The 27,639-nt window shown below is 44.3% G+C and overlaps 1 protein-coding gene across 4 annotated transcripts in view; it reads right to left on the reverse strand.

The window, feature by feature from the left end:
* The window catches only part of Kcnj6 (potassium inwardly rectifying channel subfamily J member 6), a 193,471-nt gene that overhangs the window by 145,391 nt on the left and 20,441 nt on the right, over positions 1 to 27,639 (reverse strand). For all 4 annotated transcript variants that reach the window (XM_070030675.1, XM_070030677.1, XM_070030676.1 and 1 more), the window contains exon 2: positions 2,420 to 2,471. In XM_070030675.1, the coding sequence (XP_069886776.1) occupies positions 2,420 to 2,444 (25 nt within the window). In that variant the 5' untranslated portion in view covers positions 2,445 to 2,471. The remainder of the gene's footprint in view (positions 1 to 2,419; positions 2,472 to 27,639) is intronic.

Here is a 27,639-nt window from a genome sequence, read left to right on the forward strand (position 1 = left end):
AATCTGCCACTGTCACAACTCACTCAACAGGACACTGCCAGAACCAACTTGCGAGTAATGTTTGAGCAACTGTATCTGTTGGGATAAATGGGAAGTCAGAACACCCAGGCTTACCAATGGAAGGATAGAGTCCTGTCACTCGGGGCCTAGAGGCTGGAGTAGAAATGCCTTTGGGCCCACTGGCGTAAATGAAACCAAGTTCTCCTGCTTAGTGATGCTTAGTTTCTCATCAGTGTTCCCATAACAAAACAGTAAACTTCATCCATCATTGATACAGTGTGTATTCATGCTGTGTTTATTCCTGTTAACCTCATAATTAACATTTCATAGTACATAGAAAACTTATTATATATATATATACACACACACACACACTCTGCCCCTTTCTTAGTGAGCTAGAACTAGGGTAGGGTTGAAATGTTGGAGAGCCTGCCCAGCAGGAGCAAACCCCTGAGTTCAATCCCCTGTACCACCACAAAAGATGATTTCTATACCATTTGTCTTGTATATAAGTTTATCTGATTTGGGGAGGGGGAGGGGAAGCACAGAAATGGTGGGCCAAAGGATGAACCAATTCAGCAGTGATTCTCACTACCCACTATGGTGGAAATGAACTCTACATCGTGGGCGGGAGGGAAGTGGGGAGGGAACTGGGAGAGAATGAGGGAGGGGTGACACTGCTCAAAAAGAAATGTACTCTTTATCTGACTTATGAAACTGTAACCCCTCTGTACATCACCTTTACAATTGTAATTTTTTTTTAAAAGAAAAAGAATCTAAGAATCAGCTAATGGGCATCTTGAGTATGATTCCAAGGACTGCTGTCTATCTTTGCATTTCCATATTCATCAAACATCAATGGTGGTCTTTTACTTCAAGACAAAGCAACTCAGAAGAACGGCTGTGCTGTGCCATTTCTTCAAGGATTTGGAATCCAAAATCAACCATGCTTTCTGGAGGCAATCAATTCACTGACCAAACTCATTACAACTACTGCAGAGACAAATCTGAAACCTGACATCAATGCAACAGTCAACCTAGGAATATTTATTTAACTATATCTAGAAACAAAAATATAGCTGACCTAAAAGTTAAGCTGCCTAAAATATTGACTAGTACATTCCTGTAATGTTTTAAATTCGGTTAGGTGAGTTACAATGAATATTTATTGCAGCAGATAGCAATTTCTAACAGAAACCCTGTAAAGCTTTTAGTCTCAAGACTTCTGAGCAACACTGGTTTAATTCACCTACTCATTTAACATTGAATTCATGGACAATGACCCTAGTTTCTATACTATTGAAGGTTTTAACATTCAGAGAACCTGCAAGTCATTTGTGCTGGTTATTATGATCTAGAGATCTGAGCCTAATGTGCACATGCACGTATTAATGTGCACATGCATGTATTTTAGCAACACAGGCTTATGTGTGTCGTGATGGTTCTGGGAGCCTCAGGATTTCATGCTAAGTCTGATAAGAGCACATTGCGTGACTGTGAGATACTTCTCCTTATGAAGATCCGGTTTGGGGTGTTTCAAACCGAGTGGCAAGTCTTTGCAGCATCTCTCAGTCTGACCTCAGACTAGAGGTAGAACAGAGTGGACTAGGGAACTGGGCAAAGGATGATGTAGAAAGATTAATGGTTAACAATGGGCAAGAATAATGGTTAATATTGCAGGCCAAATTTAATAAGATACTACAGTCCTGATAATAAGTCAGAAATGTTTGAGTCTTCTATAACTTTCTTCATGGAAATGTGTCAACAGAGGCAGTGTATACTTTTAGAGGAAACAATTGGTATTGTCTACTTATTACATAAGTAGACTTAAACTTCACCAGAGGAAATTGCATTTCTCTTGTGCAGGATTATTTATCACAATTAATTCCCTTTTCCTCTTAAGATGCTCTGTGGATCTTAGTTATTTAGCTTAAGAGCTTAGAGTATTATACACTGATATATTCAAAGCCCAAACCATTACAACCTATTTACACCTCCACCAGTCATAAGCATTCTTGTTGAATTTTGAAGCACCCTTGAATGCTTTCATCTTTCTCTTTAGATCATCAAGCCCCTGAACTATTCACACAGAAAACTTTGTCTAAAACGCCATCAAGTCAGGCCAGGCAGAATTATTGTGGGTCCTGATCCCCCAATATGTGCTAACAATTCAAATCCACTTTCTTTTTATAGTGCCAGAATTTGGGCAACGGCTTCAGCACAGAACTCTGATCACAAGCAAGATAAGTTTTCAGTAATGCATGACATGATATCACCGTGATGCAATCTACCACATTAAACAGACCTTAACCATTGCAGGAATGCAAAGTGAGCACAGGTAGTCACAGGAAGACTTTGTGTGACTTGGCTGTTTTTCCATTCCAAACCAAAAGTAAATAATAAATGTCAAGTTACTCACTCATGGATTCTGTTAACTTGGCCATTTTGTTCGTTTCTTCTCTGTGCTTTTCCTGCAGGTAAGAAGAAAAGATGATCATATATCTATATATACGTCTTAGGTTTCATTGGTGTACTAGGTCAGTTATGGCTGAATGGTCACCAATGATCGAATGAATAAAAGTCTCACATTATAGTCCTATTAGCAGGTAGAACAGAGTTGGTTTTTTTTTTTTTTTGTCTGTCATGGGGCTTGAACTTTGGGCCTGCGCACTGTCTCTGAGCTCGTTAGCTCAAGAGTAGCACTCTACCTCTTGAGCCACAGTGCCACTTCTGGTTTTCTAGTGGTTCATTGGAGGTAAGAGTCTCACAGAGTTTCCTGCCTGAGCTGGCTTTGAACTGTGATCCTCAGATCTCAGCCTCCTGAGTAGCTGGGATTACAGGCGTGAGCCACCAGAGCCAGGCTGAACAGAGATATTTTTTTTTTAGGGCACTAGAAACCTTTCCATTGCTCTTGGCAAGGGAGCTTCTGTCACACTGATTTTGGATATATATAATTGGTGACGCACGACCAGTTTTCAAAACCTCTTTGACACTGGAGTTTTGACATCCATCTGCCAATTCCTGCTCTCCATTTTTGCTGTTACTTTTTTTTTTGGTATTTTTGGAACTGATATTTTTGAATACATTTGGTTTAAAAAAAAGAAATAGATTTTCTACATTTTCTTTGTCTTTTTAGGTCTCTTTGGATTCTTTTAAAAGTCATTACTTTGATGGGCTTACAACCTTAGCTATTTTGGGTTAAAAACATTTTGTTTCCACCTAAATATAGGTTATAACCCACTGAGTCTAAGAGCCAGGCAGATACATAAACTGAATGTGTCCTAATTACAAATGGACTTGGGAGCTGTGAGAGATAGTAGTCATGTTTACTGAGAAGTTGTTTTCAATATATTCAGGTTTCTTTTGAGTATTTTTGATTTCCTTGGGTTTCTACCGTGAGTAGTCATTAAAGTACTAGCCATTATTATTTTATTTTTTGATACCTTGATTTTTTCCTTCCTGTGAAACTAATACCTGCACATTATGTAGCTAACATCAGAAAATATTGAAAAAATGATAAACCTGAAAGTGTAGTTCTCTTATAATGCCTTCCCTGGAGGAAATCATTACAACATTTGTGTGGATGGCTTTCTTGGCCCCTTTCTGTATCTGTGAGTATTTACAGATTTAGAAATATGATCTCCCTTTTTAATGCTATAAATACTTATACTACACATGTGCTATAAGTCTGTTTCTCCCTCAACACCAAAGCATTCATCTTTCTGTGTCATTAAAGGGAAATATCATCTTTGGGGGGCAGGACATACTGAGGCTTGCACTCAGCATCGTATGCTACCAGGAAGGTATTCTGCCACAAAAGCCATGACCCATCCTTTTTGCTTTAGTTATTTCTCCAGTAGAGGTCTAGGCTTTCTGTCCAGGCTGACCTGGACGCTGGTTCTCCTACTTGAGTAACTGGGACGATGCTCATGAGCCTCCTTGGTCAGGTGGGGTCTTGTGACTTTTTACTCTAACTGGCCTCTACCGTCGATCCTTCTGATCTGTGAATAGCTGGGATTACAAGTATGAGCCACTGAATCATTTTAAAAAAGTGATTACCTAGCTTTCCTGGTGGGTTCAATAATTTCTTTACCTGGAAATTCCCCGTTGGTTTATTTATAACAGGTTACTCCTTTCCCAGTTAAATTATTTACATATTTTGGTACATGATCATGATGTCGGCCTACATAAGACTGTATCTGATGTGTAGGAAGCTGTTCACACCTCACATGCCTGCCCACTTACCCTTGGCATTTGAATCCTGCCCCCTTATCTCCCACAATCTGAAAGGCGAAAGATATCTCCTTTTTTATTTTACACCATAGTTTCTTCTCTTTCCCGCGTACAGTGCCCCTCACATGCAATCCTTCAGTTCCTGATTCTGTTTCTCAGTAATCAATATTCGCATTCTTGGAAGCCCATCCAATGTGGCACTTGTGAATCTGCTTTACCCGCTCACCCCCACCACTGAGGTTCTAGCTGAGTGCATCAGACAACCTAGCTAGCCCCTGCGTTGATGCATGCTTAGGTGTTTTGCTCTGCCGCATTATTTACCCATCTCTCGGCACTGTTCCCCAATGGAAAGGGTGTGATTTGAGTAGCGACAAGTATTGGTGATTTCTGCCAGCCTATTTTCACAAGCCGTAAACTGATAACTGCTCTTGAGAACCAAAGGGCCAGAGGAAGACGTTACTGATCTGTTAGCTGTGACGTGGTACGTTCCCTACGCACTGAGAAAGCAACGTGGGAAGGCTAAGAATCACCCGGAGCAGTGGCGAGGAGGAAGGCCGCACAGGAGCCTCTCACAGCAAACCGGTGTCCAGGAGTGTGTGCAGCAGCCTTCAGTGACCAGTGGACCCCAGGGAGTTGTAACACTTCAGCCCTCACAGCAGCTCCATGTCAGGAACTCAAGCAACTTCGTCTTCAACATGAAGGAGCCTTGTTTGTCTGGGATCTCTCTGCCTTGACACCTGGACAGCCCAGCTCTGGCCTCTCCCCTTGCATTCTCTCCCCTTCCACCCCCGGGGCTTACTCCTCTTACTCCTTGCTGGCTCCGGGTGCCTTCTGTCCTCACTTGGACCTCTGTCCTCTTCCTCCGGATCCTCTTCTGACAGATTCCTCACCTCCATACCACAACCATCCAGATCCCATCTTTCAAGTCCAGCTGGCTTCATGGATGTGTATCTCTTTTGTTTTGGGTGCTGGGCTCCCACTTTCAGGTAAGCACTCCACCACTGATCTTCATCCCCTCAGCCTTATTCATCTTATGACCACAGGACCTTGCCACTTTGCAGACCCTGTCTTGCTGACAGGTTGGTCCTTCTAGTTATTTGCATTCAGACACAGCAAATGTCGCAATCCTGGAAATGCCAGCTACTCTCTGATCAGCCTTTTTGCCTTCCCTGTAGTTAACATGGAAGTGTCAGACATCAGAGGGAGGGGGAGGGGTCCATAAAGAACCTAAATTTAGTTGTCTCGGGCTGACTCATCTATAGCCTAGCTTACGGGGGAACTGTAGCATATGTGTTTGAGTAAGTAGTTTAGTGATTCCATTGGACATCTTTAAGCTCCGTATGGCCTTCACTCAGTATCAGAAAGTTGGTGTTTGCAATCATGTGGTGTGTGTCCGATAAGGCATTTACATTCCATTCCTGGTCCCAAGCAAACTCCTCTCCATGTTCCAAAGCCAAGAGTCCTCTTCACAGTACATTCCCTGGTAGTTGGATGTGCATGACTGGGGAGAGACTTGTGAATTATAGCTTAGGGAAAGTGGAAGACATTTTGTTCAAATGATCTGGTCCAGCCCCACAGGATGCAGCCTGGGGATGTGTCTCTACAGTGATGGAGAAGAAGCCAGTGTGTGGGGGAGTGTCCACCAGCCACTAATGGACACAGAGCCACCTGCTTTTTTTTCCTTTCTCACCACTGGTATGTCATACGTCCTCAGTCGGCTCTTCACCAGCTGAGTCTCTGCAGCCTTGCCTTTGATGTCACCTGTAATACTGAAACCATCCGTGGAAATCCATCTAAATCACAAGTTTGACCTTGGCAGACACCCCCTGCTTGAAGCCCTTCCTTCAAGGTTGAACCCCATACAGTCTTCAGCCTTAGTCCAAGATGGCTGCCCACCGCTCTGCCTTCTCCCTTCACAGCAGAGCGGAAGGTCCCAGCCTTCCAGGAATGGTTTTATACCTTCTTGCCGCAGTAAACGCCACCCCAAATTCCATCTGTGTTTGTTCTCCACAAATTCATTCCTCAAAATTCCACTGGACACCACCGAATCTCTGTATTTCCTCTTACTTTCATATGATCTTTCCTGAGTTTATTTTAAAATACAGTGTTCATGTACCAATGCATCGATGTGGCACATTGATAACTGGTCTTGGTGGCAAAGAAAATCTGAGTACTGAAAACCTTATAATTCTGGACGAGTCATTCTATATTTTTGACTCATTGGCTCTGAAACGTTCTGGTACAGTAGGGCAACTGTGGCTGACAATAATACACTGGTATTTTAAAAGCCAGAAGAAAGGAGTTGGGATTTTATTTTTACCATGATAGCTGATAAATATTTGGGAAGACAGAAATTAACCTGAATTAAACATTATACCACGTAAACAGGGAATGAACCAGGACAGGGCACCCATCAACATGTAATACAGTTTATACATCAGTTACAAGCTTAAATAACGAATGAAAATGGGGGTGAATAATAATTCAATACATCTATATATAAAAGAAATGCTTTGCTCTCTGCTGAGGTCCAACAAGATATGCATGCTTTAGGAACTTCCATTAAAAATGTTCTTTCCATTTAGGAGGCAAGAGTTTGTATAAAGACATGCTCTCCTTTAACATGAAAAGAAAACCAGTGATGCAAGAATCTTGCTTGAGCTTACTTTGGCTTGAAAATTATTCTTATTTACTGTATGTGTGTCCTGCTTGGAGACAGGGAAAGAGGGCAAGGAGGGAGGGAGAGAAGAAAAAAGGGAGGGAGCAGAGAGAGAACATTTTTGGCAGGGCAGAGTTTTGGAGGGTGGGGTGCTTTTCCAGTGGGGTGGGGTCCTGTCAGCCTCAGGTCAGGGGCTGGCCACGCCCACAGGTAGCATCTAGCTGGCTTCCTCACCTGCTGCTGTCCACGAACAGAGCTTTAAGGAGAAACTCATCATGGTTGATATATTTCAAACCGGTTATATTTACATCATGGATATTTTTATCTCTGTAAAATGTGTGCGTATATTCACCAGAAAACTGTGATCTCTTTTTCAAATTACACCCCTGAAAAGGAACACTTTTACACAAAGTGGGAGATGATAGTGGCTGGTGTCATCTTGAGAACTTGTGTCCTCAAATGGACTTCACCCCCCTCTCCCAGGTTAAACGAGGGGCCCCTTGAGTCTCCTGTCTTCCTCAAGTTCTTCGTAAATATGTCCACTGCACTCTGGCCCATTCTCCTTCCTCTCCCTGACTTGAGGCCACTTGGGTCACCTGACTCAAATGGAAAATACCACATCCGCTTGAAAAGCCATGTGAGCTTGCCATGAGTGCGGAGCCTTTTATGTGGCTTCCAAGAAATGCAGGCCAGAGCATTTAAGAACCACTAGGTTAGTTTGCCTAATGCAAAATTAATGGGAGTGCTTGGCCAACTTATAGGCGTGGCTTAGGGCAATGTAAATATATTTAACAATATACATGTATGCAAAAATAGAAGAATATATGAACATTTATTTCTCATTGATTAGAACCTGACACTTCCCAATCAGGATCATATTTTCTTGATCCATTTGTCTATTGCAGGTCATCTGGGCTGCTCCATAACTTGGCTACGGGAAATAGTGCAGCAGTGAACATGGATGTGCAAGTATCTTTACTATATCTAGATTTGTAATGTTCTTGGTAGATGCCCAAGAGTGGAACTGTTAGATTGTAGTTTTACTTTTTTGTTGTTGTTGTTGTTAGTTGTGGGGCCTGAACTCTGTATCTAGACTCTGTCCCTCAGTTCTTCAGCTCAAGGCTAGCGCTCTACCACTTGAGCCACAGGCCACTTCTGGCTTTTTCTTCTTATGTGGTGCTGTGGAATCGAACCTAGGGGCTCATGCATGCAAGACAAGCACACTACCACTGAGCCACCTTCCCAGCCCTAGTTTTATGCTTTAAAAAAAAACTCCCAACAGCCTCCCATAGCAGGCTACACTAATTGACATTCCCACTAACAGTAAAAGGGTTCCTTTCACCCCAGCCTTTGGGAAATATGAAATATCTCTATTAGTAGATGGTAGGCAACAGGGCTGAGTGGAGAATGGTGACTCAGCCCACGGGGGTGCTTTAGAAAACCACCTCCTGACTCTGAAGACTGACCCCTGTATAAGGAGCCAGTCTAGTGCAATGCGAGGTGGATAAAGCCACCGAATGCTATGTCCCACGACGCAGTACTGCCGCAGGATGCATCATGGCACTTGCCCAGTTCCTTTAGCCTTTTATTTTTTCATTTTTTTAAATTGTGAAAATACCATACAGAGGGGGTTATAGTTACATGAGCAAGGTAATGAGTACATTTCTTATCAAGCATTGTTGCCTCCTCCTTTGTTTCCCCTTCCCATCCCTTCCCATTTCTCCTCCCACCCCTGGCCAAAGTTGTAAAGTTCGTTTTCGAGATAACGTCTTGTACATCTCATTGTTGCAGTGGGTTCACCTGTATCCCTATTTAAACGGTTTGTTTTTCCCTTCCCCTCCACAAATTATACCAACATCAAATACAGTGAAAACAGGGGTTATACTGTGGGGGAGGGACATATAAAGCCACAAAGAAATCATCTTATAAATATGTTAGAAACAATCGCAAGAAAGAAAAACCATTTGAGTCCTTATCTTGGGGTTCATTTCACCTAACATCAACTTGTCTGACCATTTCTGCTTGGCTCAGACATATACTAGTTCCTTTAACCGTTTCTGCTTGGCTCAGACATATACTAGTTCCTTTAGCCTTTTGACTTCTGCCAATGGCCTCCCCTGATAGGAAGGAGCCAGTTTTCTCTCACAGAGCTGCCCTGTGAGACCTGTGCTGTGTTACCCTTCAAGAAAACTGTCAGTGGTGGTAGTGATGAGCAAAGTTCCTGTTCATTCATTCATAGATGAGCCTGTGTGAGATCATGATAAAGCCCCAGTAGGGAGGAGACTAGTCATGGTCCTCTAGGACACTGTCCCACGCTGGGAGGCAGGACGGATGCTCCTTCTTAAACACAGAACACAAGCTCTGCTGGTCTCACCAAAGAGGAGACAACCGGGCAGCAGGAAGTCATGGGAACCACCCAGGAAAGCAGTCTGCTACTGATATATGCAGGGAAATGTAGGGTGCAAAAGATGTGGTGTACGTCAATAGTTATAAGAGACACTAAGGCTGGGGAACATTTAAAAAAGAATACTTTGAAATGTTCTCCATATCCAAATGTGACATTTACTGAGGTTGAAGACTGAGGGAGACTGATGGGTAGAACTTGTATCCTTTTTGTGTGTGCCTCTTTCCGTAGGCCTGCAGCTTGAACTGCTGTGTGGACAGAGGAGGGGAGAGGGGGAGGCGGAGTGGCCTCTAGGAACTCAGTCATTGAGTCTCAGTGGTAAAGTTCTTTGAGAATCAAATGAGGAAACAGCATCCAAATCGCATTTTGGCGCTGGTCTTTTGTCACCTCTTCCATTTCCCCCCTCCCTGTTTACAAATAACTTCTTGATTTCAGCTTTTGAACAGATGGGGTAGGTATGCCTCATAGTATTCTTCACATGATGTACAACTTTAAACTCTAGAAATCGTACACTAAAAAAAACATAAGAAAGGAAGAAGGCACATGAGGTGGGCACTTGGGGACTCAATAATTCTCTGGACTTTCTTTTTACTTTCTACATCTAAGCCTGGATGCTGGAGAAGCCAGAAGTTTGGAAATGTCTGGATGCAGAAAAGCCTGTCCTTCCCGGCCAAAGGACCAAGACAAAGGTCACTGAACACAACAGAGAATTGGTAAAAATAATAATCTGTCAACTCCAGCCAAACAATAAGAAAAAAATGACAATTCCCAGTGAAAGTCAAGGTCAAGCGAAGAGATGAACATCCATAGTCTGTGACTGAGTTTGTGTCAGAGAGTACCGAGGAGGGAGCCTGGATTTTCAACACTGCAGAGGGGTGATGAGACTCCCTAGGGACAAGGTGGAGAGCAGGCATCACCCTGAGCTGGAGGTAGTGAGGAATCCCTCCCACGCCCTGGGTGACACGAGTGGAGAGGGGGATGTGGTCAGGACATTCGCCCACCACTCAGCATGAGCAAGGCCAACTCCCTAAAGCCGGCGTGGGGGAACATCAGCCTGTATCCAGCAGATCTGTGTAAGAGCCATGAAATCATCTGGCACATTATGGAAGACATGTATGTCTCTCAAACGGGTGTTGCCAGGTGCTCCTGGCCATCTGCTTGTATTGATCATTTTGTTGGGTCTGCCACCCATGTTACAAATAGCCACATGGGCCTCCGTAGGAAAAAAGAGTCCATGGGACCACGCGAGAAACAGGAATGAGGTATCACTCCTGCCTCATCCAGGATGGTGTTGTGAGAGGCCTACCCGGGAGCCCGACCTCTTCTGTCCAGGCAGCAATAACATTCTGCTGTCTGTCCAGGCTAGCGCTCCACCTGGAAGTGGTGAGGTAGTCCTACCTCTGCTTAGTCACTAAAGGGACTTCAGAACGGCTCTGCAGTAGCACAAGGTTTAAATCAGACACAGAGTCAGATGACTGGTTTTCAACTCATAAAATCCACTTGTCACACAACCAAACAGAGCAGAGGGTGGATTTAAAAAAAAACCCAAACCAATATCATGCAGATTTTAAAATCACATGAGAAGAATTTTAAAGAAAGTTATTATTACGCCAGGTGCTGGTGGCTCATGCCTGTAAACCGAGATCTGAGGATTGCAGTTCAAAGCCAGCTCAGGAAAGGCCATGAAACTCTTCAATAAACCACCAGAAAACCAGAAGTGGCTCTGTGGCTCAAGTGGTAGAGCATTAGCCTTGAGCTGAAGAGACACTCCTATAAAAAAAAAGCTATAATTAAAAAAATGTTTCACCCTAGGTCTTGTTGGCACAGGCCAAAATTTTCTTAATGGAGACCCAGAAATACAACAAATCAAAGAAAGGTTGGACAAATGGGATTGCATGAAATTGCAGAGCTTCTGCATGGCAAAGGACATAGCTAGCAAGATCAATAGAAAGCCCATGGATTGGGAGAAGATATTCACTAGCCATACAACAGACAAGGGTCTCATATCTAAAATATACCTGGAACTCAAAAAATTAAATCCCCCAACAACAAATCTTCAAAGAAACAACTGCCCAATAAATAAGTGGACTGAAGACTTAAAGAGAAACTTCTCTGAAGAAGAAAGAAGGATGGCCAATAGACACATGAAGAAATGCTCAACCTCCCTAGCCATAAAAGAAATGCAAATCAAAACAACATTGAGATACCACCTCACCCCAGTTAGAATGGCTATAATCAAGAACTCTAATAACAGCAGATGCTGGAGGGGATGTGGACAGAAGGGAACTCTACTGCACTGTTGGTGGGAGTGTAAACTTGTTCAACCACTTTGGAAAGCAGTATGGAGGTTCCTCAAAAGACTTCACATAGACCCTATGACCCAGCAATCCCACTTTTTGGCATTTACCCAAATGTTTACAAACAAGACCACACTAAAGCTACCAGCACGACTATGTTTATTGCAGTATTATTTACCATAGCTAAGATATGGAACCAACCCAGATGCCCCTCAGTAGATGAATGGATCAAGAAAATGTGGTATATATACACAATGGAATTCTATGCCTCCATCAGAAAGAATGACATTGCCCCATTTGTTAGGAAATGAAAAGGCTTGGAAAAAATTATATTAAGTGAAGTAAGCCAGGCCCAAAGAAACATAGGACCCATGGTTTCCCTTATTTGCAATATCTAGTATATGTCTGAGTCAAGCAGAAAAGGTCAGATAAGGTGATGTTAGGGAAATGAACCCTAAGATATATATTCAAATGTTTTTTTTTCTTTCATGCGATTGTTTCTAACACATTTATAAGATTATTTCTTTGTTGCTTTGTATGTCCCTCCTCCACAGTATAACCCCTGCTTTCACCGTATTTGATGTCGGTATAATTTATGGAAGGGAAGGGGAAAAACAAATCGATTAAATAGGGATACAGGTGGACCCACTGTAACAATGAGATGTACAAGTCATTATGTCGAAAAACGAACTTTACAACTTTGGTGTGGGGTGGTGGTGGGGAGGATTGGGTGGGGGGCAAGGGAGGATGGGAAGGGATGGGAAGGAGAAACAAAGGAGGAGGCTACAATGCTTAATAAGAAATGTACTCATTATCTTGCTCATGTAATTGTAAGCCCTCTGTACAGTATTTTCACAATAAAAAAGTTTCAATAAAGCAATTATAAACATGATTGAAACAAATGAGGAGAGCCTCCACCAACAAAAGCCTGAGTGAAGGACTAGGTGTAGAGAAGAACCAAAGGGGAATTCTAGAAGTAAAAATCACAATAACTGCAATAAATGCTGAGTAGATGGGCTCAGCAGCAGAGTGGAGAGCACAGATGCAGTAAGCAGGGCTCAACATAATGACAGAATAACAGAAACGATCCTGGCTGAACAACAGAGACAGGAGACTGAAAAATTCACAGAGCCTTGAGCACATGTGCAGAGCTCATTGTGATACTGAATAACAGAAAGAGAGGAGGAGGGCAGGGATTAAAAACATACTAAGAAATAGTGGTTTTAAACCTTCTAAGTGTACAGAAATCAAATTAACTGACGAACGGCTGAAGCTAAGTAAACTCCAAACCAGAAAAACCCAAAGAGATCTCCAAGAAGATACACAGTAAACAGTGAAGAATAAAGACAAAGACATGGACCCTAAAACAGCCAAATAGAAATGATTATTGCCTCAAAGGCAAAAATAATTCAAGTGAGAATGGATTTCTCATGATAAACCATGAAGGGCAGAAAGTAAGCTGTGTGTGTGTGTGTGTGTGTGTGTGTGTGTGTGTGTGTGTGTGTGTGTGTGTGTGTGTGTGTGTGCGCGCGTGTGTGTGTATGTGTGTGTATGAGTGTGTGAGTGCACCCACATATGAGTATATGTGTCTGTATACATGTGTACATGAATTTTGAACCAGCAAAATCTCCTTCAAACAATAAGTGTTAATCAATGCATTACAAAGAGAATTTTTCATCAAAAGATCTATACACACCCCCAAAGCCATTATCTAATAAAAAAAGAAATGATAAAATAAGTAATCTTAGAACACTGTATAAGTAGAAAGGACTAAACAGAAAATATGTAAGCAAACACAAAGATTTTCCTTTATACCTGTAGTTTTCTAAATTATATTTGATGTTTGAAAAAAATTCAAAGTATGATATAGATTTTTGTGAATGTGAAATTATATTATAAATTGATAGGAAGTAGATTGATGAAAGGGCACCTAACTTTCTGTTTCCTTGAAACTAGTAACCTACCAACACCATTGTTCAAGTTATATATAGTGTAGTGCCTAGGCAACCAGTTAAAAACTTAATCAAAAGGATATACTCAAATGCTATCCAGAAAAAAATTGAACTCTAAATTAAAAAAAATAGCACATAGAAATCCAAGAGGAAACCATAAAACAAAAAGAAATAGAAAACAAGAAATTAAATGCTAGAAATAATAAGCTTATAGGCTATGCTAATAATTACACTAAATGTAAATGGCTTAAACATACTAACTTAAAGGCAGAGAGTAATAGTTTGCGCAAAGCAAATCCAACCATAAACCAGAAGTGAAACACACATGAAATGAGACTCAGTTTTTAAAAACTCACTTAAGATACAATTAAGTAACTTGAAAGCAAAAGAACAGGAAAAGCTATTGCATGCAAACATTAATCAAAACATAGCAGACATGGCTCTATTTTCATGTAGAATAAAGGTTCATCAACAAAAAGTACATTATAATGCTAAACCTGATCAATCAAGAGTACTTCACAATCATAATTGCATTAAGCAACAGAAGTGCAAAACGTGAACAATAATGGATAGAAATGAGAATAAGCTGAAAATTCCACAATGTAGTTGAAAACAGCAATGCCTCTCTTGAAAGTTGCTAGAACTAGAGAAAAACAATAAGGCTACAGAGGACCTCAACAACACTACCTCTATCCTCTCCCCTCCGCTCCCTTCCCTCTCCCTTCCTTTCTTTTTTCTCTCTCTCCTCCTCCTCCTCCCTTCTTTTTGCACAGTCCAGGGGGCTTGAACTCAGGACATTATACTTGTACTTGGCTTTCTGGCTCAAGGTTGGTACTGTAACACTTGAGCTGTTCTGGATTTTTGCTAGTTAATCAGCGATAAGAGTCTGGGTGGATTAAATCTGGCCATGCTTGCTCCAATCCTCAATCCTTAGATCTCAGCCTCCTGAGCAGCTGGGATTTTAGTTGTGAGTCATCAGTGTCAGACTCTCTCTCTCTCTCTCTCTCTCTCTCTCTCTCTCTCTCTCTCTCTCTCTCTCTCTATCTCTCTATCTCCCTCCCTCCCTCTCCTTCCTTCCCCCTCCCTCTCTTTCCCCCTCTCTTTCTCACTCCCCCTCCCTCTCTCTCCCCCTCCCTCTCTTTCCCCCTCCCTTTCTCACTCCCTCCCTTCCTCCATTCCTCCCTCCCTCTTTCCTTCCTCCCTTCCTCCTCTCTTCCTCCTCCTCATCTTTTCTTTCCCCTCTGGCCTCCTCCTCAGCCTCACTATAAGAGCTGTAGTGAGTTTAGTTCTTGGGTGGGTGAAGTGGGATGGTACAGGGCTTTCAAGGGAAGAGAGGACTGAACTTTGGCTTCTCTGAGTGGAATCCTCTCTCTCTTGCTGGAGAATTACCAGGACTCTCAGTTTGTTCTTACTGTTTGTGGAAACTTCCTAGATAGAACCACAGGAAGGAGAGGAGGCATATATGATTCTGTGTCTGTTTCTGAAGATGAGTTTGTATCATGTGTATAATTTAAACAGCTTTGTGACAAATAATTAAATGGAACTGAAAAATAGCTTCCCTTTGGAGACCAAAAATTCAACAGCAAACTGCTGAATTCCAAAAGGCAGAAGTCAAGAGTGGCTGAGTCTGTCAGGGACCCAGCCCTCCTCTGCGCCTCTCTCCCTGGGCCTCCTCTCCTCCTCTGACCCTCTGTCCCCGGGGACCGTCTGTCATTGTGTAACTGTCTCTGCATTCGGGTAGCTTTCTCCCTGCTGCTGAGCCGTGAAGCACCATACTCATACTGCTCAAATGTGAATATTTCTCGAAACGACGTATTCCTAAGTATAGTCTTCGCTCAGGCAATTCTGGCGTCTCTAGTTTTTCGATATTTATCCACAGGAAAGACAACTCCCCCAAACCCTATAAGGTACAAGATGGGCGAGGGCCAGGCGCGGCCGAGGCCTGGCTCTCTGACAGGCAGCAGCTGTTCAGCTCCTGTCCCCGAGGGCAGCAGAAGGTGGGGGGGGGCGTGGAGCAGGATTCAGGGAGCGCAAGGTGGAAATTCTTTCCTAAGGCTCTGTCCTCCTCACAACTGGGCACTGGGGCAGATGGTGCTTGCTTTTTCCTGGCAGCCATGGCCAGAGACAGAGGAGGGGGAGGGGGAGGGGAGTGGCGCAAACCTCATTTCTGGAAGCTCTTTGGCTTCCTGGCAGTCTGGAACTCACGCTTATCCTGTCTTAGCATCACAGAGGAGGTTCTGTGTGGTGAGCAGGCACTGGCGTGGCTGAGATGGTGACCATTCTGACCCTCTGCTTCCAGTCTTTGCCCTGGTGCTGTCCTTAGAAACCCCTGCCACCACCCGCCTTTCCCTTGTCCCCCCCTCCCTTACTCTTTAGCCCTCATCTCAGTGATTTTGTGGTTCTTGCAACAGCCAGCCTCCCTGTTCTTGATTCTCTGTCGCTACCTGGGCTGGGGAGTGGGGTGAGCTCCCATTAGTGTGGAGAACAGGGGACATCATGCAGATGTGGAGGGGGTCATGTGTTCTGATGTCTGTAACTTTCAAAATTTTCAAATGGAGGGAAGGAGAAAGGGAGAGAGAGGGAGAGAGAGAGAGAGAGAGAGAGAGAGAGAGAGAGAGAGAGAGAGAGAGAGAGAGAGAGAGAGAGAGAGAGAGAATATAAATAAGGCACATCTGGCAGGTGTCAACAACTGGCAATTTGGGTGACAGACCCAAATTGTGTGTTACTTTTGAGTCTGATGTGGATTTAGACACAACTCATGGTTACAAACATGGAATAATCAGTACAGGCGTGGACTGCCCATCCCTGCCTCCCTTTTGGTGGATGGTGTCTGCTCTGGGTGGTGTGATCCAGATGTGGACCCAGATGAGTACGTCAGCCCCCCTGCAGCGTGGGCCCTCTGGCATGGTGGTCCAGCCAACAGTGTGTGTACAGGTAGAATGAGACAGGATTCCTAACGTCGTTACCTCTATTACCTCATGACCTGTGGTGCTTACTGAGTGTTAAGACACCCGTGGTTCAGTTCAGATTTACTGACGTAAAACATCTCCAGATAGGAACAATGTATTCCTGTAAGCTATTCTCTATGGAAATGAGAGAAAAAAAACCTTCCCAACTTCCTTTAAAAATAGCAAAAGGATGGAAAACAAATACAACCTTCATTTTTGTTTCACCTAGGAAATGCCAATATCTGTATACTGTATTTTAAAGGGAGAGCTCTTGTTATATGCTGTAGATTTGGGCCAGGATGAAGGAAATCCATGAGAAAGACTGCCAAGATCTGGTGATTTATGACAGAACTGGCAGACTATGGGATTCTCCACCCTGGTGCATATCCAAGGCAAGATTTATGTGTATGACAAGGTGCAGGTGTAAATCTGGCTTTGGGTACCTCTCTGGTCAGCTTGTAACACCACAGAAAATCCCGAGGAAGCAGAAGAAAAGGAGAAATTGAACAGGTTTACCATTTTCCAAGATCTAGTCTCTCCATGTGGCTAAGAGAAGGGGAGAGATGGCCAGTGGTTGCTAGCTGTAATGATATAAGCCCTGAGACAAAACCTGTCATCCGACAGGGCCTTGAGAGACTCCCTGCTATGTTGTAATGCTTCCAGGCATTCTTAACTTTGTTCCTTCAGATTGCTGGCCCAGCCATCTATTCACGATTCCCAAAATGTGACAGAGACAAAGACCAACTAGAGGCTGAGAAAGGACTGGGGCTAAAAGTGAAGTGGATATGAAATACTGATGTGGATGGTGATAAATGAATGTAGAATGGTGATGTGAATATGGAAGTGGAGAATATTAGATTTGGAAAGAAAGACATGGATAAAAATACAGTTGGGAACATGGAGGATGTATTTGAGGAGGTATTACAAAATGGAAAGAAAACAAAAAAGGTTAAACAAAAGAAATGACAGGTTGAGAAGACAGAAGATGAGTCAACATAAATATAACATGTCGCTGAAGAAGGAAACAGTAAGTAGGAAAAAGAACAAGCCAATCACTGAAGTTCTTTCAGAGACAGCTCAATGCTTCATGTCGGTAGGATACGCTGTCTCTTGGAGGAAAAGAAGACTAAGGGGCATTTGTATGTATCAAAGAGAAAGGAATACTCGTATAGGCATTGAAGTAGAAAGCATACACTGGAAAGGAGAAATAAACTATCTTTAGGCCTCTTTCCTGGAAGATTCAATGGTGGAAAACAATGTTATGTAACCTAAAGTTTTTAGGAACAGAATGTGAGGTGTGACCATTTCATACCCAGCCTTACTGATGTTCAAGCAAAAAGGTGCTTGAGAGGCTCTCAGGAGATCAATTCTCCATGAGTCTTTTTATGAAGACCTCATAAAGAACCTCAGCAACTCGAGGAAGAGCAGAGAAAGAGTGCTGGATGACCGCAGTGTACAAAGACTGAATGTGCCATATATTCATCAGCCATTTGTGTATGGACCTAAGGATAGCCCCATCACGGCAACTGTGACTACAGGAAAGAATGGAGAACGGAACACCATGGGTAATGTGAAAGTAAAAGTACACTGAGCAAAAAGCAGGTGGAAGAGAAGTGTGAAGACACCGAGAGACAGCTAAGTTCCTTCCCCGCCAGAGCAGCAAGAATCAGATACACATAATAAAGCTAAACTATCAAGGAAAGAAGCTGGGCATGGTGACACAAACCTGTAATCCTATAGGGATGGGCGAATCACAGTCTGAAGTTAGCAAGACCACATCTCAACTAACAAACTGCCATGGCACACCTGTGAGCCAAGCTATGCAGGAGACAAAGGTAGGAGGATCTAGGTCTGAGGCTGGCCCTGGGTTAAAATTCAAGATGATACCTGCAAAGTAACAAAATACCCAAGAGGGATGGAGAAAGCACAAGGCCCTGAGTTCAATCCCCACTTCACTTCTGCCAAAAATAAAAACAAAATGGCAGGTGGAAGAGAGGAATTATACCAAGTAATAGAGTGCAATTATGCTATAATGTGAACACAGATGCACACATTGTATGCATATGTATGCATACATTGTGTATATATTTTATTTAGAACGGTCTGGGTGAAGAGCTTAGGACAGACAGAAATCTCTGACAGATAGACACATTCTGGGAGGAGCAGAAGCCACTCAGATTAAAGCTGGGAAGAGTTTGCACTGCTTGTGATGTGGCACTTTTTTGCTTTCACTGTGTCTTTCTATCACTTCCTCACGCTCTACAGGTGATTCAGACCAGTGCGGGAGGCTGAACAGCCTAGTCTCCCTTTGCACTCCGGCCTCTGACAACCTGAGGGGTGGTTTTAATGGTTTTATGGGGTCTCTATGGTACAGATAAGGTTGATTGCTGTCTGTCTCATGTGGGGTTTGGAAGACCAGTAAATGGTCTTATTGGTTAGCTTGTGTCTGGAATTTCCTCATTTCACAACCACCACCACACAAAGGGTAAACAAAATCTTCACAGGGTTACAACGCGCCGGGCTTGGCTCTCGGTATCACCATACAGTCGCATTCTGAGATACTGGGGCTCAGAGTTTCAGTATAGGAATTTGGGGGAGGGGAGACGAGTCAGCCCACAGCTGGGCTTGGGTGGTGTGGCATCCCTGCTGCTGACAGTGTGTTCTCTAGTACGCATCAGCTTGTTGGAAGCATCGAGAAACCCCCAGCACACGTCACTCACCGCCACTGTCCTGGCAGCGGGGAGAATCAGATGCATGGGGCAGCACCGGCCTGGGATGCCCTCCAGGCCTACCCTGTGCCTCCGAGAACTTCAACGATGCCTATGTAGCCCAGGGGCAAATGGGGACCACTGACCTCATGAGGTGCTAGTGTCAGACTCCTTGGGGATGGAATTGGGGATGGATGGAATTGCTGAAGTGTCCAGGAATTCCGCCCCAGGTCAGTGCCCAGCCCTGAGGCTAGAGGCCCCATGTGGAGCCCATCTCTATCCTAATCTCCCTGCCCTGCCCGGGCCCCTTCCTTGGTGCCATTCCTCCATACCTGGATGAAGGCTGGAACTCACCTGGTCTTTGTGGGAGTGAATTCCCATCTTACAGTAAAGTATCAGCGTGGCCAGTGGCTGGATAGTTTCCTGTGGGTGCTACAGAACAGGCCTCTATTTCATTTATGGACACTCAAGTCAGCCTCACTCCATGCAACAGTTACTCTTCAGTGATGGAAATGGATTCCAACAGCCCTCTCTCCCCCGAGTCAAAGCCTGAAACCATGATACTATTTTTTTTGGCCAGCTGTAGGGCTTGAACTCTGGGCCTGGGCGCTGTTCCTCAGCTCTTCAGCTCAAGACGAGTGCTCTACCATTTGAGCCACAGCACCACTTCCGGTTTTCTGGTGGTTAACTGGAGATAGGAGTCTCACAGACATTCCTGCCTGGCTGGCTTTGAACTGCGATCCTCACCTGAGTAACTAGGATTACAGGTGTGAGCCACTGGTGCCCACCTCGTGATACATGTTTTAAACCATGATAGAGCTTACAAATCAGTCCCCATTATAGATAAATAACAAGTAATAAAAAGCAACCCTAAGAATGTGCTATAATAAAAATGTATTTTAAACTTAGATATTATTTCTGGAATTCTCCATGTGATTTATCATCCTAATTTAAGCTAGAATATTACAGAAAGCTTAGAAACTGTATCTGAGAGCCTTGGCCTTACTATCTCTATGTAGGATGGTGGTCAGTCCCCCGCTATCTGGTGTGGATGGTTGGGGAACTAGGTGTGGGGGGGGGAAGCCAGGCTCCTTGGCTTGTATCTGTGCTATGTGCAGACTGATTGAGTTGGGTATGTTTGGCAGGTTCATGATGGAATAGAACGTTAGCCCCGCAGGCTGCTAGGTGGTTCCCCTGGACAGCTGTGGGCTTTCGGTGGAAAGAGGTGGGCAGGTACCTTGATGGATGTGAGATCATCCGGCCACCTTCAGAACCCAGGATTGGATCGCAGATGAAGGAACTAGAGAAAGTAGTTCCACAAAGTACACTCCTGTTCCTTCCATGGAAATGTCTGGCTCTATTGGGGATCGTTTGACTCCTTAATGTTTTTGATGAGTGAATACCTGATGTGTCTTTGCTGCAGGGAGCAAGAAGGTAAAGTAAGGAAGCTCAGGCTCTCTGCTTTACAGGTCCAGAGTGTTATCTAGGACTACTTACTGTGCCTCTCAGCATACCACCAAGAGGCCATTAGTGGCTGGATGGAGACAAAATGACCTGCTGGTCATATGTTATACCCTCCACCTCCCAATATTTCATTTTTAAAATTTTATTGCTGGTCCTGGGGTTTGAACTCGGGGCCTGATTGCTATTCCCGAGCTTTTTTTGCTCAAGGCTAGCACTGACTCTTGAGCCACAGAACCACTTCTGGCTTTTTTGAACAGTTTATTGGAGAGAAGAGTCTCATGGAGTTTCCTCCCTGGGCTAGCTTTGAACTTTGATCCTCAGATCTCAGCCCCTTGAGTAGCTAGGATTACAGATGTGAGCCTCCAGCTCCTAGCTTAATCTCCTAATTTTGATGAGCCTATCACAGATATCAAATTAGATGCACTGTAAATCGGCTTTTGAGTGGGTGTAGAGGGACCTGAGAAGAGTTGTTTTATGCTCAATCCTTGGGAGTTGCAGAAGCACACTGGGTGCCAAATAGCCCTCTATTTTTCTTGTTTTGGAGTGAATTTTGCTTTATTCACTGTGTGTGGTTGACATCTACAATCGGTTTTTGTGCATAAGGAAATAATGTTATTAAATATTATTAAAGTAGGTTTCCACTGGCACTTTGCTCCCCGTGACAAAATGCATAATTAGTTGGAGTAAAGAGCTAATGGGTTTATAACACAAAGGCTCCACTTCCCAAGTAACACGGAGCAGATATCTGTATGCATTGCTGTGATTTGTAGGAGAAACAAATTGTTCTGGGGTTTACAAAAGTCCTGTTGCTTTGCATTATCCCTCTAAGCAGCTGAACAGCCCAGAGCTTATGACTTTGGGGAGATCCATGGGAGGGTGAGCCTCATCCACACTGGCATTTCAGGGACTGAGTGTGGACCTGGGATACCAGGATGTGGTGGGAGACCAGGTGAACCTGGAGCTTTGCGGGGCCCACGTATCATCTGACGCATGTCAGGAGCTGGCACTGGCCTAGAGTAAGGGTGCGTCTACTCATGGTTGACACTTACAAAGACACAGCAGAGAAACCTTCCATTTTTAACAGTCTTCCTTCTGGTAGTCAGAGGAACTCATAGCAGACATTTATACAGCATTGTCAAATGCATCGCCAAAACAAGTCAGATGAGAGACAAAACCTAGATGGAGCTAAGCAGACTCACAGCTTTGGGTGTAAGTAGGTAGCTTAAAAGACAAAGGGTGAGTGAGGTCCAGGGGAGGAGGGGAAGAGGAACGCAGACAGCCAGGGTGGGCAAATGCGGTTCTAAAGTTCAAAGTGCCTATGTGAATATGGAAGTAGGAAAATGAAGGGGATGGGTGGGGTGGGGGCAGACGGCAGAGAGCGATGGAAGGGGTGTCACTGATCAAGACACGCTGCCCTCACTAACTCACAGGGTGAACTGAAACCCCTTCGTACAACTACTTAGGGATGATAATCACAAAATAAAGACAAAGATTGGAAGACATGCAGAGCTTTGGGAATGGGAGGCATCAGCCTCTCTGTGGGGAGAGGGGTTGGATTACTGTAGCAGGACTGTCCTAGGAGAACACACACAAGGAAGGAAGAGGAAAGAGAAAGGTGCGGCAGGCCGAGGGCAGCGGCCCTCCCTTTCTGAACTTGAGCCCAGCTTCTCTGCTGGGAAGCCCTGGCAGAAGAACCAGCAGCTTTTCCAGATCCCTTGTAGCTTTGCTAGTGAAGCGTTCTGCCAGTGTGGTGCCATCTTGGAAAGCATTTGTTCACATTATCCTGAGGTGGGGTGGGCTGGACAGAAATCCTCTGTAGTGGGCTAAGATTTGACCCAGAGGGTACAGACTTTATGGCGTGTCTTATGATTGAATGACTGAGATCAAAACCAAAGACCTGTGGAGAAGGGACCACTGCTTCTCCTTGTTGTGGGGGAGTGGATTCAGCAAGCCAGGGCTTATTGCAACACCCTCCCAGTACCTTACAGATCAGCACAGTGAATGTTCTCCAACTTGAACAAGCCCCTGTCCTTCCCCACTGCATCCTGATGAGGTTAGTAGTGCCATTTTCCAGAAGCCCTGGATACACTTTTTCATGATTCAAGAAATAGGAGGAAAAGAACAAAGCTTATAGTCTGACTGTATGAAAGCGAAATTTTACAACATGCAAAATTCTCTCATTGAGAATCTCTCCCCAGGGCAGATCTGCACAGTCTGTGAGCTGCAGAAGAATTAGGGCAGCCGGGGACCAGTGGCTCTCTGTCTCTGTCTGGGTCTCTGCCTCTGTCTGTCTTTCTGTTTCATTGGTTTTCTTGTCATGGAGCTACCTGAAGCAAGTTCTCATAAACTTGTACTCAGAGTTTTCTTCCTAGTGCTGTGTGGCATCTTTCTTTCTCTGGGCATGTCAAAAGACAAGGGACTAAAAACTCAAACCAGAATATTTTCTGCTCTGGTCTGTCCTCTCCTCGCAGGTCTAGCCTTAATATCTGGTTACTTTCGTTACCCAGAAGATTCTTGTTTCAGAGTAAACTGAGGAAGTAAACTAGGGAAAAACTGGGAGCAATCAAGGGAAAGGGTGACGTTGTCCAAAAGGAAATGTACTTGTTGTCTGACTTAGGTAACTGTAAAACTTCTGTTTAATAAATATTTTTCAAAATAAAAATACAGACTCCAAAAGTTCAAGAAGGAAGTAAACTAGAAGAGAAGTATCTTTCGCAGCTAGAAGGAATATCAGTCACAACCCCTTTCACACCTGTGAATCACTGCCCGCTGGTCTGTAGACAGCCTAGTGACATACAGCACATATGCCCAGTTTGTAGATGAAGAGAAGCAAATAAGGCTGAGGGGACCCGATCTGCATGCAGCTGGCAGAGTCTGGTGGGGAACCCAGGATTTGTGACTCTTAGATCAGTGTCAAGTGGCCTTTTCAGTACCTGACTATAATATCAAGTCAACCTTTCACTGCTCAAGTGTTGTGTCAACTTGGCTAGACTGTCATCTCCACTAGCCACTTGAACTCAAATGCAGGAGTTGCTGTGAAGGTATTTTATAGCAGTAGCTCTAATCAGTTGGCTTGGGTGGGGAAATCTTTTATTCTGCCAAAGGCCATTTGACTATTTATAGCATCACTTATGGGTCATATAACATTACCAATACTGGCACACAAGTCCTAGACAGCATTTGAATGCAAATATAAACCCTTTGCCTGCTGGCCACTGGGTAGAAAAGGGAGAATGGACAAGAGAAGTGGATAAGAAACAAAGAATAGAAATGAGCCATAGGGTCCACTGGATGCCTGGGAAACTAGCTGATAGACCTGCTGACAGGTCATGTTCAAGAGCTCTGATCGAAGGACATTATATGCATGGCCAGAAATGTCATACCGAAACTCTTGCTAGACAGAGAGAAAGAGAGACACTATGTCCCTGGAGGCCTGGAAGCCGCGGGAGGAGCTGGACACAGCTGACGGGTGCTGCACGGCTGTGTGGAAAGTGAAATGAGCAATGTCGATGACTGGATAACTTCGGTGGCAAATGACGTGCTATTTCAAGCACACCCTTCTAGGTTTTCTGATTCTAGCTGTGCATCACATTGAGCTGTTTTTACAATCTGTAAATTGTAGAGAATTGGTGGTGATGCAATTATCATTAGCAATGCAGCATGACTGTTGTGTAGAGACCTGCAAATAAATTCTGCCAGGCTGATGTCTCTCTCTTTGCACAAAAAGCTCTTTCAGTCTTCTTCTGGTCCATACAAGCGTGTTTATCTTTAATTTCTTTGAGCCTGCTGTGACATCGGTATGATTTCCTTGCTATTTAATTACTGAGTTAAGGAGTTGACAGCTATTCCATTCATATATGTATAGATTTGTGATTTCACCCTTAGAAAACTATCCTTTGACAACACCCAAGGATACTTTAACAATGCTGAGGATAAACACAGGGAAGAATGTCACAGACAATATTGCCTTAAGAAAAGGGAGCAGAAATCTACCCCCAGTGAAGAACGTTTGGCTCCCCCCAGTGAGGAATGCTTAGGGGTCCCCTGGAGAGGAATGCTTGGGGGCCTCTAGTTCCCAAAGCTCCTTGAAGACAAGCTTGCAGCAGAAACAATCTGAATGAAGTATTTTGCTTTTATTCTTCATTTATCTTTCCTTCAAGAGATTAATACCAAGAGATACTTTTGTGGCCTTTAAAAGAAGAGTTAAGCCCATTCTCAGCTGCCTCTTTCTATAAGCGTTTGTTTATGTATTTGTCATTTATAGCCCACATGCTTCCAAAGGCCATGCCGGAAATGGGCCAACTTGTGCTATGAGAGAGAATAAGGGCAGCCCAAGGACTTCCCCTTGCAAAGAGCAATGTCACCTGCAGAAGTGCTGAGAAGATGGCTAAAAAAGCCCCAACATATGATAAAGGCTGAATGGTAACTATGTTACCACAGCAAGCAGGCACGCAAGGAGGCTGAAGAACAGGAGCACAGAGGTCGAAGGGGGGCAGTGTCACCCAAGGTCACTGGCTCTGAGCTATGAGTCATGCTTTGGATGCATGTATCCCCACTCTCCAAAGAGCCATGTGTGGTCTCTCTTCATTAGGGGGTGGGTAGGGGTATCAGGGTGGCGCCCCAGGGCTGTGGAAATTGCTCCAGGACTGGAAGTTCCTAGACTCCTTCCCCAAGATCTAACCCTTGGTTCTGGTTGTGAGAATGAAGATGACAGCCTGGGTTTCCTGCATGGCTGAGGCCCTTTCCACCTGCCCTTGTCGGGCATGGTCCGTTATTTATCTAACACACAAGACTGTCACTAGAGAGTCACTGCAAAGTTTGAAGGGAGTCATGGGAGAGCTAGGATTATATAAATTTATGTTATCTTCCAGAATACAGCTTTTTAAATTTTCCAAAAGACCTTTCAAAAGGAAAATATCACAGAGTGAATTGAATGTGTACATTCTCTCTAAAATGTAAAGTACACATTTTATTAAGAAAAGCATTCAGATAACTAAGGTGAAATATTATTTTCAGCCAGGCATCATTAGCTCACACTTGTAATCCTAGTTACTCAGGAGGTTGAGATATGAGGTTCATGGTTTCAAGCCAGCTCAGGCAGGTAAGTCCGTGGCCTCTTCTCTCTAGTTAACCAGCAAAAAGCCAAAAACAGAACTGTGACTTAAGTGGTAGAAAACTAGACTTGAGCAAAAATAAGGAACAGCCCCAGGAATGAACACACACACACACACACACACACACACACACACACACACACACACACACACACACACACACACACACACACACACACACACACACACACACACACGACACTGTTGCTCAGAGAAAGAGCTAAATTAAAGCTGAGCTCAGGAAAGCAATGGAAGGACTTTTCTCTGGGATATGAAGAAAAATATGAATGGAACTTGAAAGGTCCACATGTCTACAAGAAGGGAGGGAAGAGTTGAACATCAGACAATTCAGACGACAAGTTTCCAAGCCCTGGAGATGTCCTGGTCAAGGGACAGTTCCTGAGAGAACTCACACAGTTCAAAACCTACAGTTTACAGCTATGGGAATCCACAGTACACAAAATCCATGGGAGCCCTTTGTGTGGGGGGGTAATTTTACATGGTGGGCTCAGGCTGTGCATGGGAGTCTCAGCCATGGGCTAGCAGAGGAAGGAGGAGGCCTTAGTATCAGAGTGGCCCTGGGATGGAGATCCAGTGTTCTGGAGTCCCAGACCTGTTGCTGTCAGAGGGGTTGTCTAACCAGCTGTGAGTCAGTCAGAGGCCTCAGGCCAGCCGTGGGCCAAATGTGGAGATGAGGAAAGATAGGAATCCCTTCCTAAGGGGGTATCATTCGTAAGGTGCTGTTACCTTATTTCTATGGCTGATTATACTGTTTTAGTAATGACTCACATGGAGCACCTGCTGCATACCCAGTATTACTTTCTGTAGATTAATTTAGAGGTAACTAAAGAGGTGTTTTTCCAGACTTGAGTGGAGAGCCTGGCCTCAGGAACACCAGATTGCTGATTGGCATTTGTAGAACCACCATTTCCTTTGGTTGTCACTCTTGATAACTCTCCGATCTGGTTAAGCTAGATTCTGACAGTCACGCTTGCCTCGGGCTGTGTATGATGTGGATTTGGCTTACCTGCTCGCTTCAAGCCTGTCAGGAGTGAGAAGTGTTTTTACATACGAGGTGCTAAGGATGGAAGGCTCTGGAGGAGGAAGGCAGTGTCTCCAGTCTACCTCGCCGTGGCCTCCTGTACTGTTCACTAACCTAACACAGCAGCTCTGTCCTCGTGTGTGCTTTCAGTCTGCTCTCATGCATCTTAGGTCAACAATTCCTATTTTGGCTTTGAGGAACCTGCTTGTCTTCCACCAATGAGAGCATGGTTGACCAGGTGGCTAAAGTCTTTCAGTAGACACTGAAGAGGAAGTTCCCAGACATGCAGTTTCGAAGAGGGCCTGAATAGTTCCTGAGTTCAGGCCGTGGGTGAGGGGCTCCGGGGAAGAAAAAGAGAAGAGGCCAGCATGGGTGGAGGTGAGCTGAGACAGAGGCCACTTCCTTCAGGGAGGAGTCCAGGTCCCAGGATCGAGGGCTAGAAAATGAGGCCAGGCTGCTCCAAAGTGGGCACCGTGTACAGAAACTTCTTGTTTCTGGGAAGTGTGTATTTTCTGAGGAGTTACGCTGAATGATGAACCACCTTTTTGGTGCTGATCACGGGCATGGAAATATCCAAGAGGGTGTCAGTCTGACTGCGAGGTTTTCCCTGCCTGCTGAGAACAGAGAGTGTGTGGCTCACCTCTCTGCAAAGATAAACGAAAGACTTGAAAGCAATAATGTCAGCACTAAGTGCCATTAGCCGGAGACCTCCGGAGCACAACAGACCTGTTTAACAGCTTGTTTCATCTGAGGCCCAGTGTTTGTCTGTCTGGCTCGGGTCCAAGCACCTGGCTGGCAGGAACCCAAGTCCACCCAGA

Source organism: Dipodomys merriami, unplaced genomic scaffold, assembly GCF_024711535.1.
Source record: "Dipodomys merriami isolate MVZ:Mamm:240054 unplaced genomic scaffold, mDipMer1.0.p SCAF_2, whole genome shotgun sequence".
Taxonomy (NCBI): domain Eukaryota; kingdom Metazoa; phylum Chordata; class Mammalia; order Rodentia; family Heteromyidae; genus Dipodomys; species Dipodomys merriami.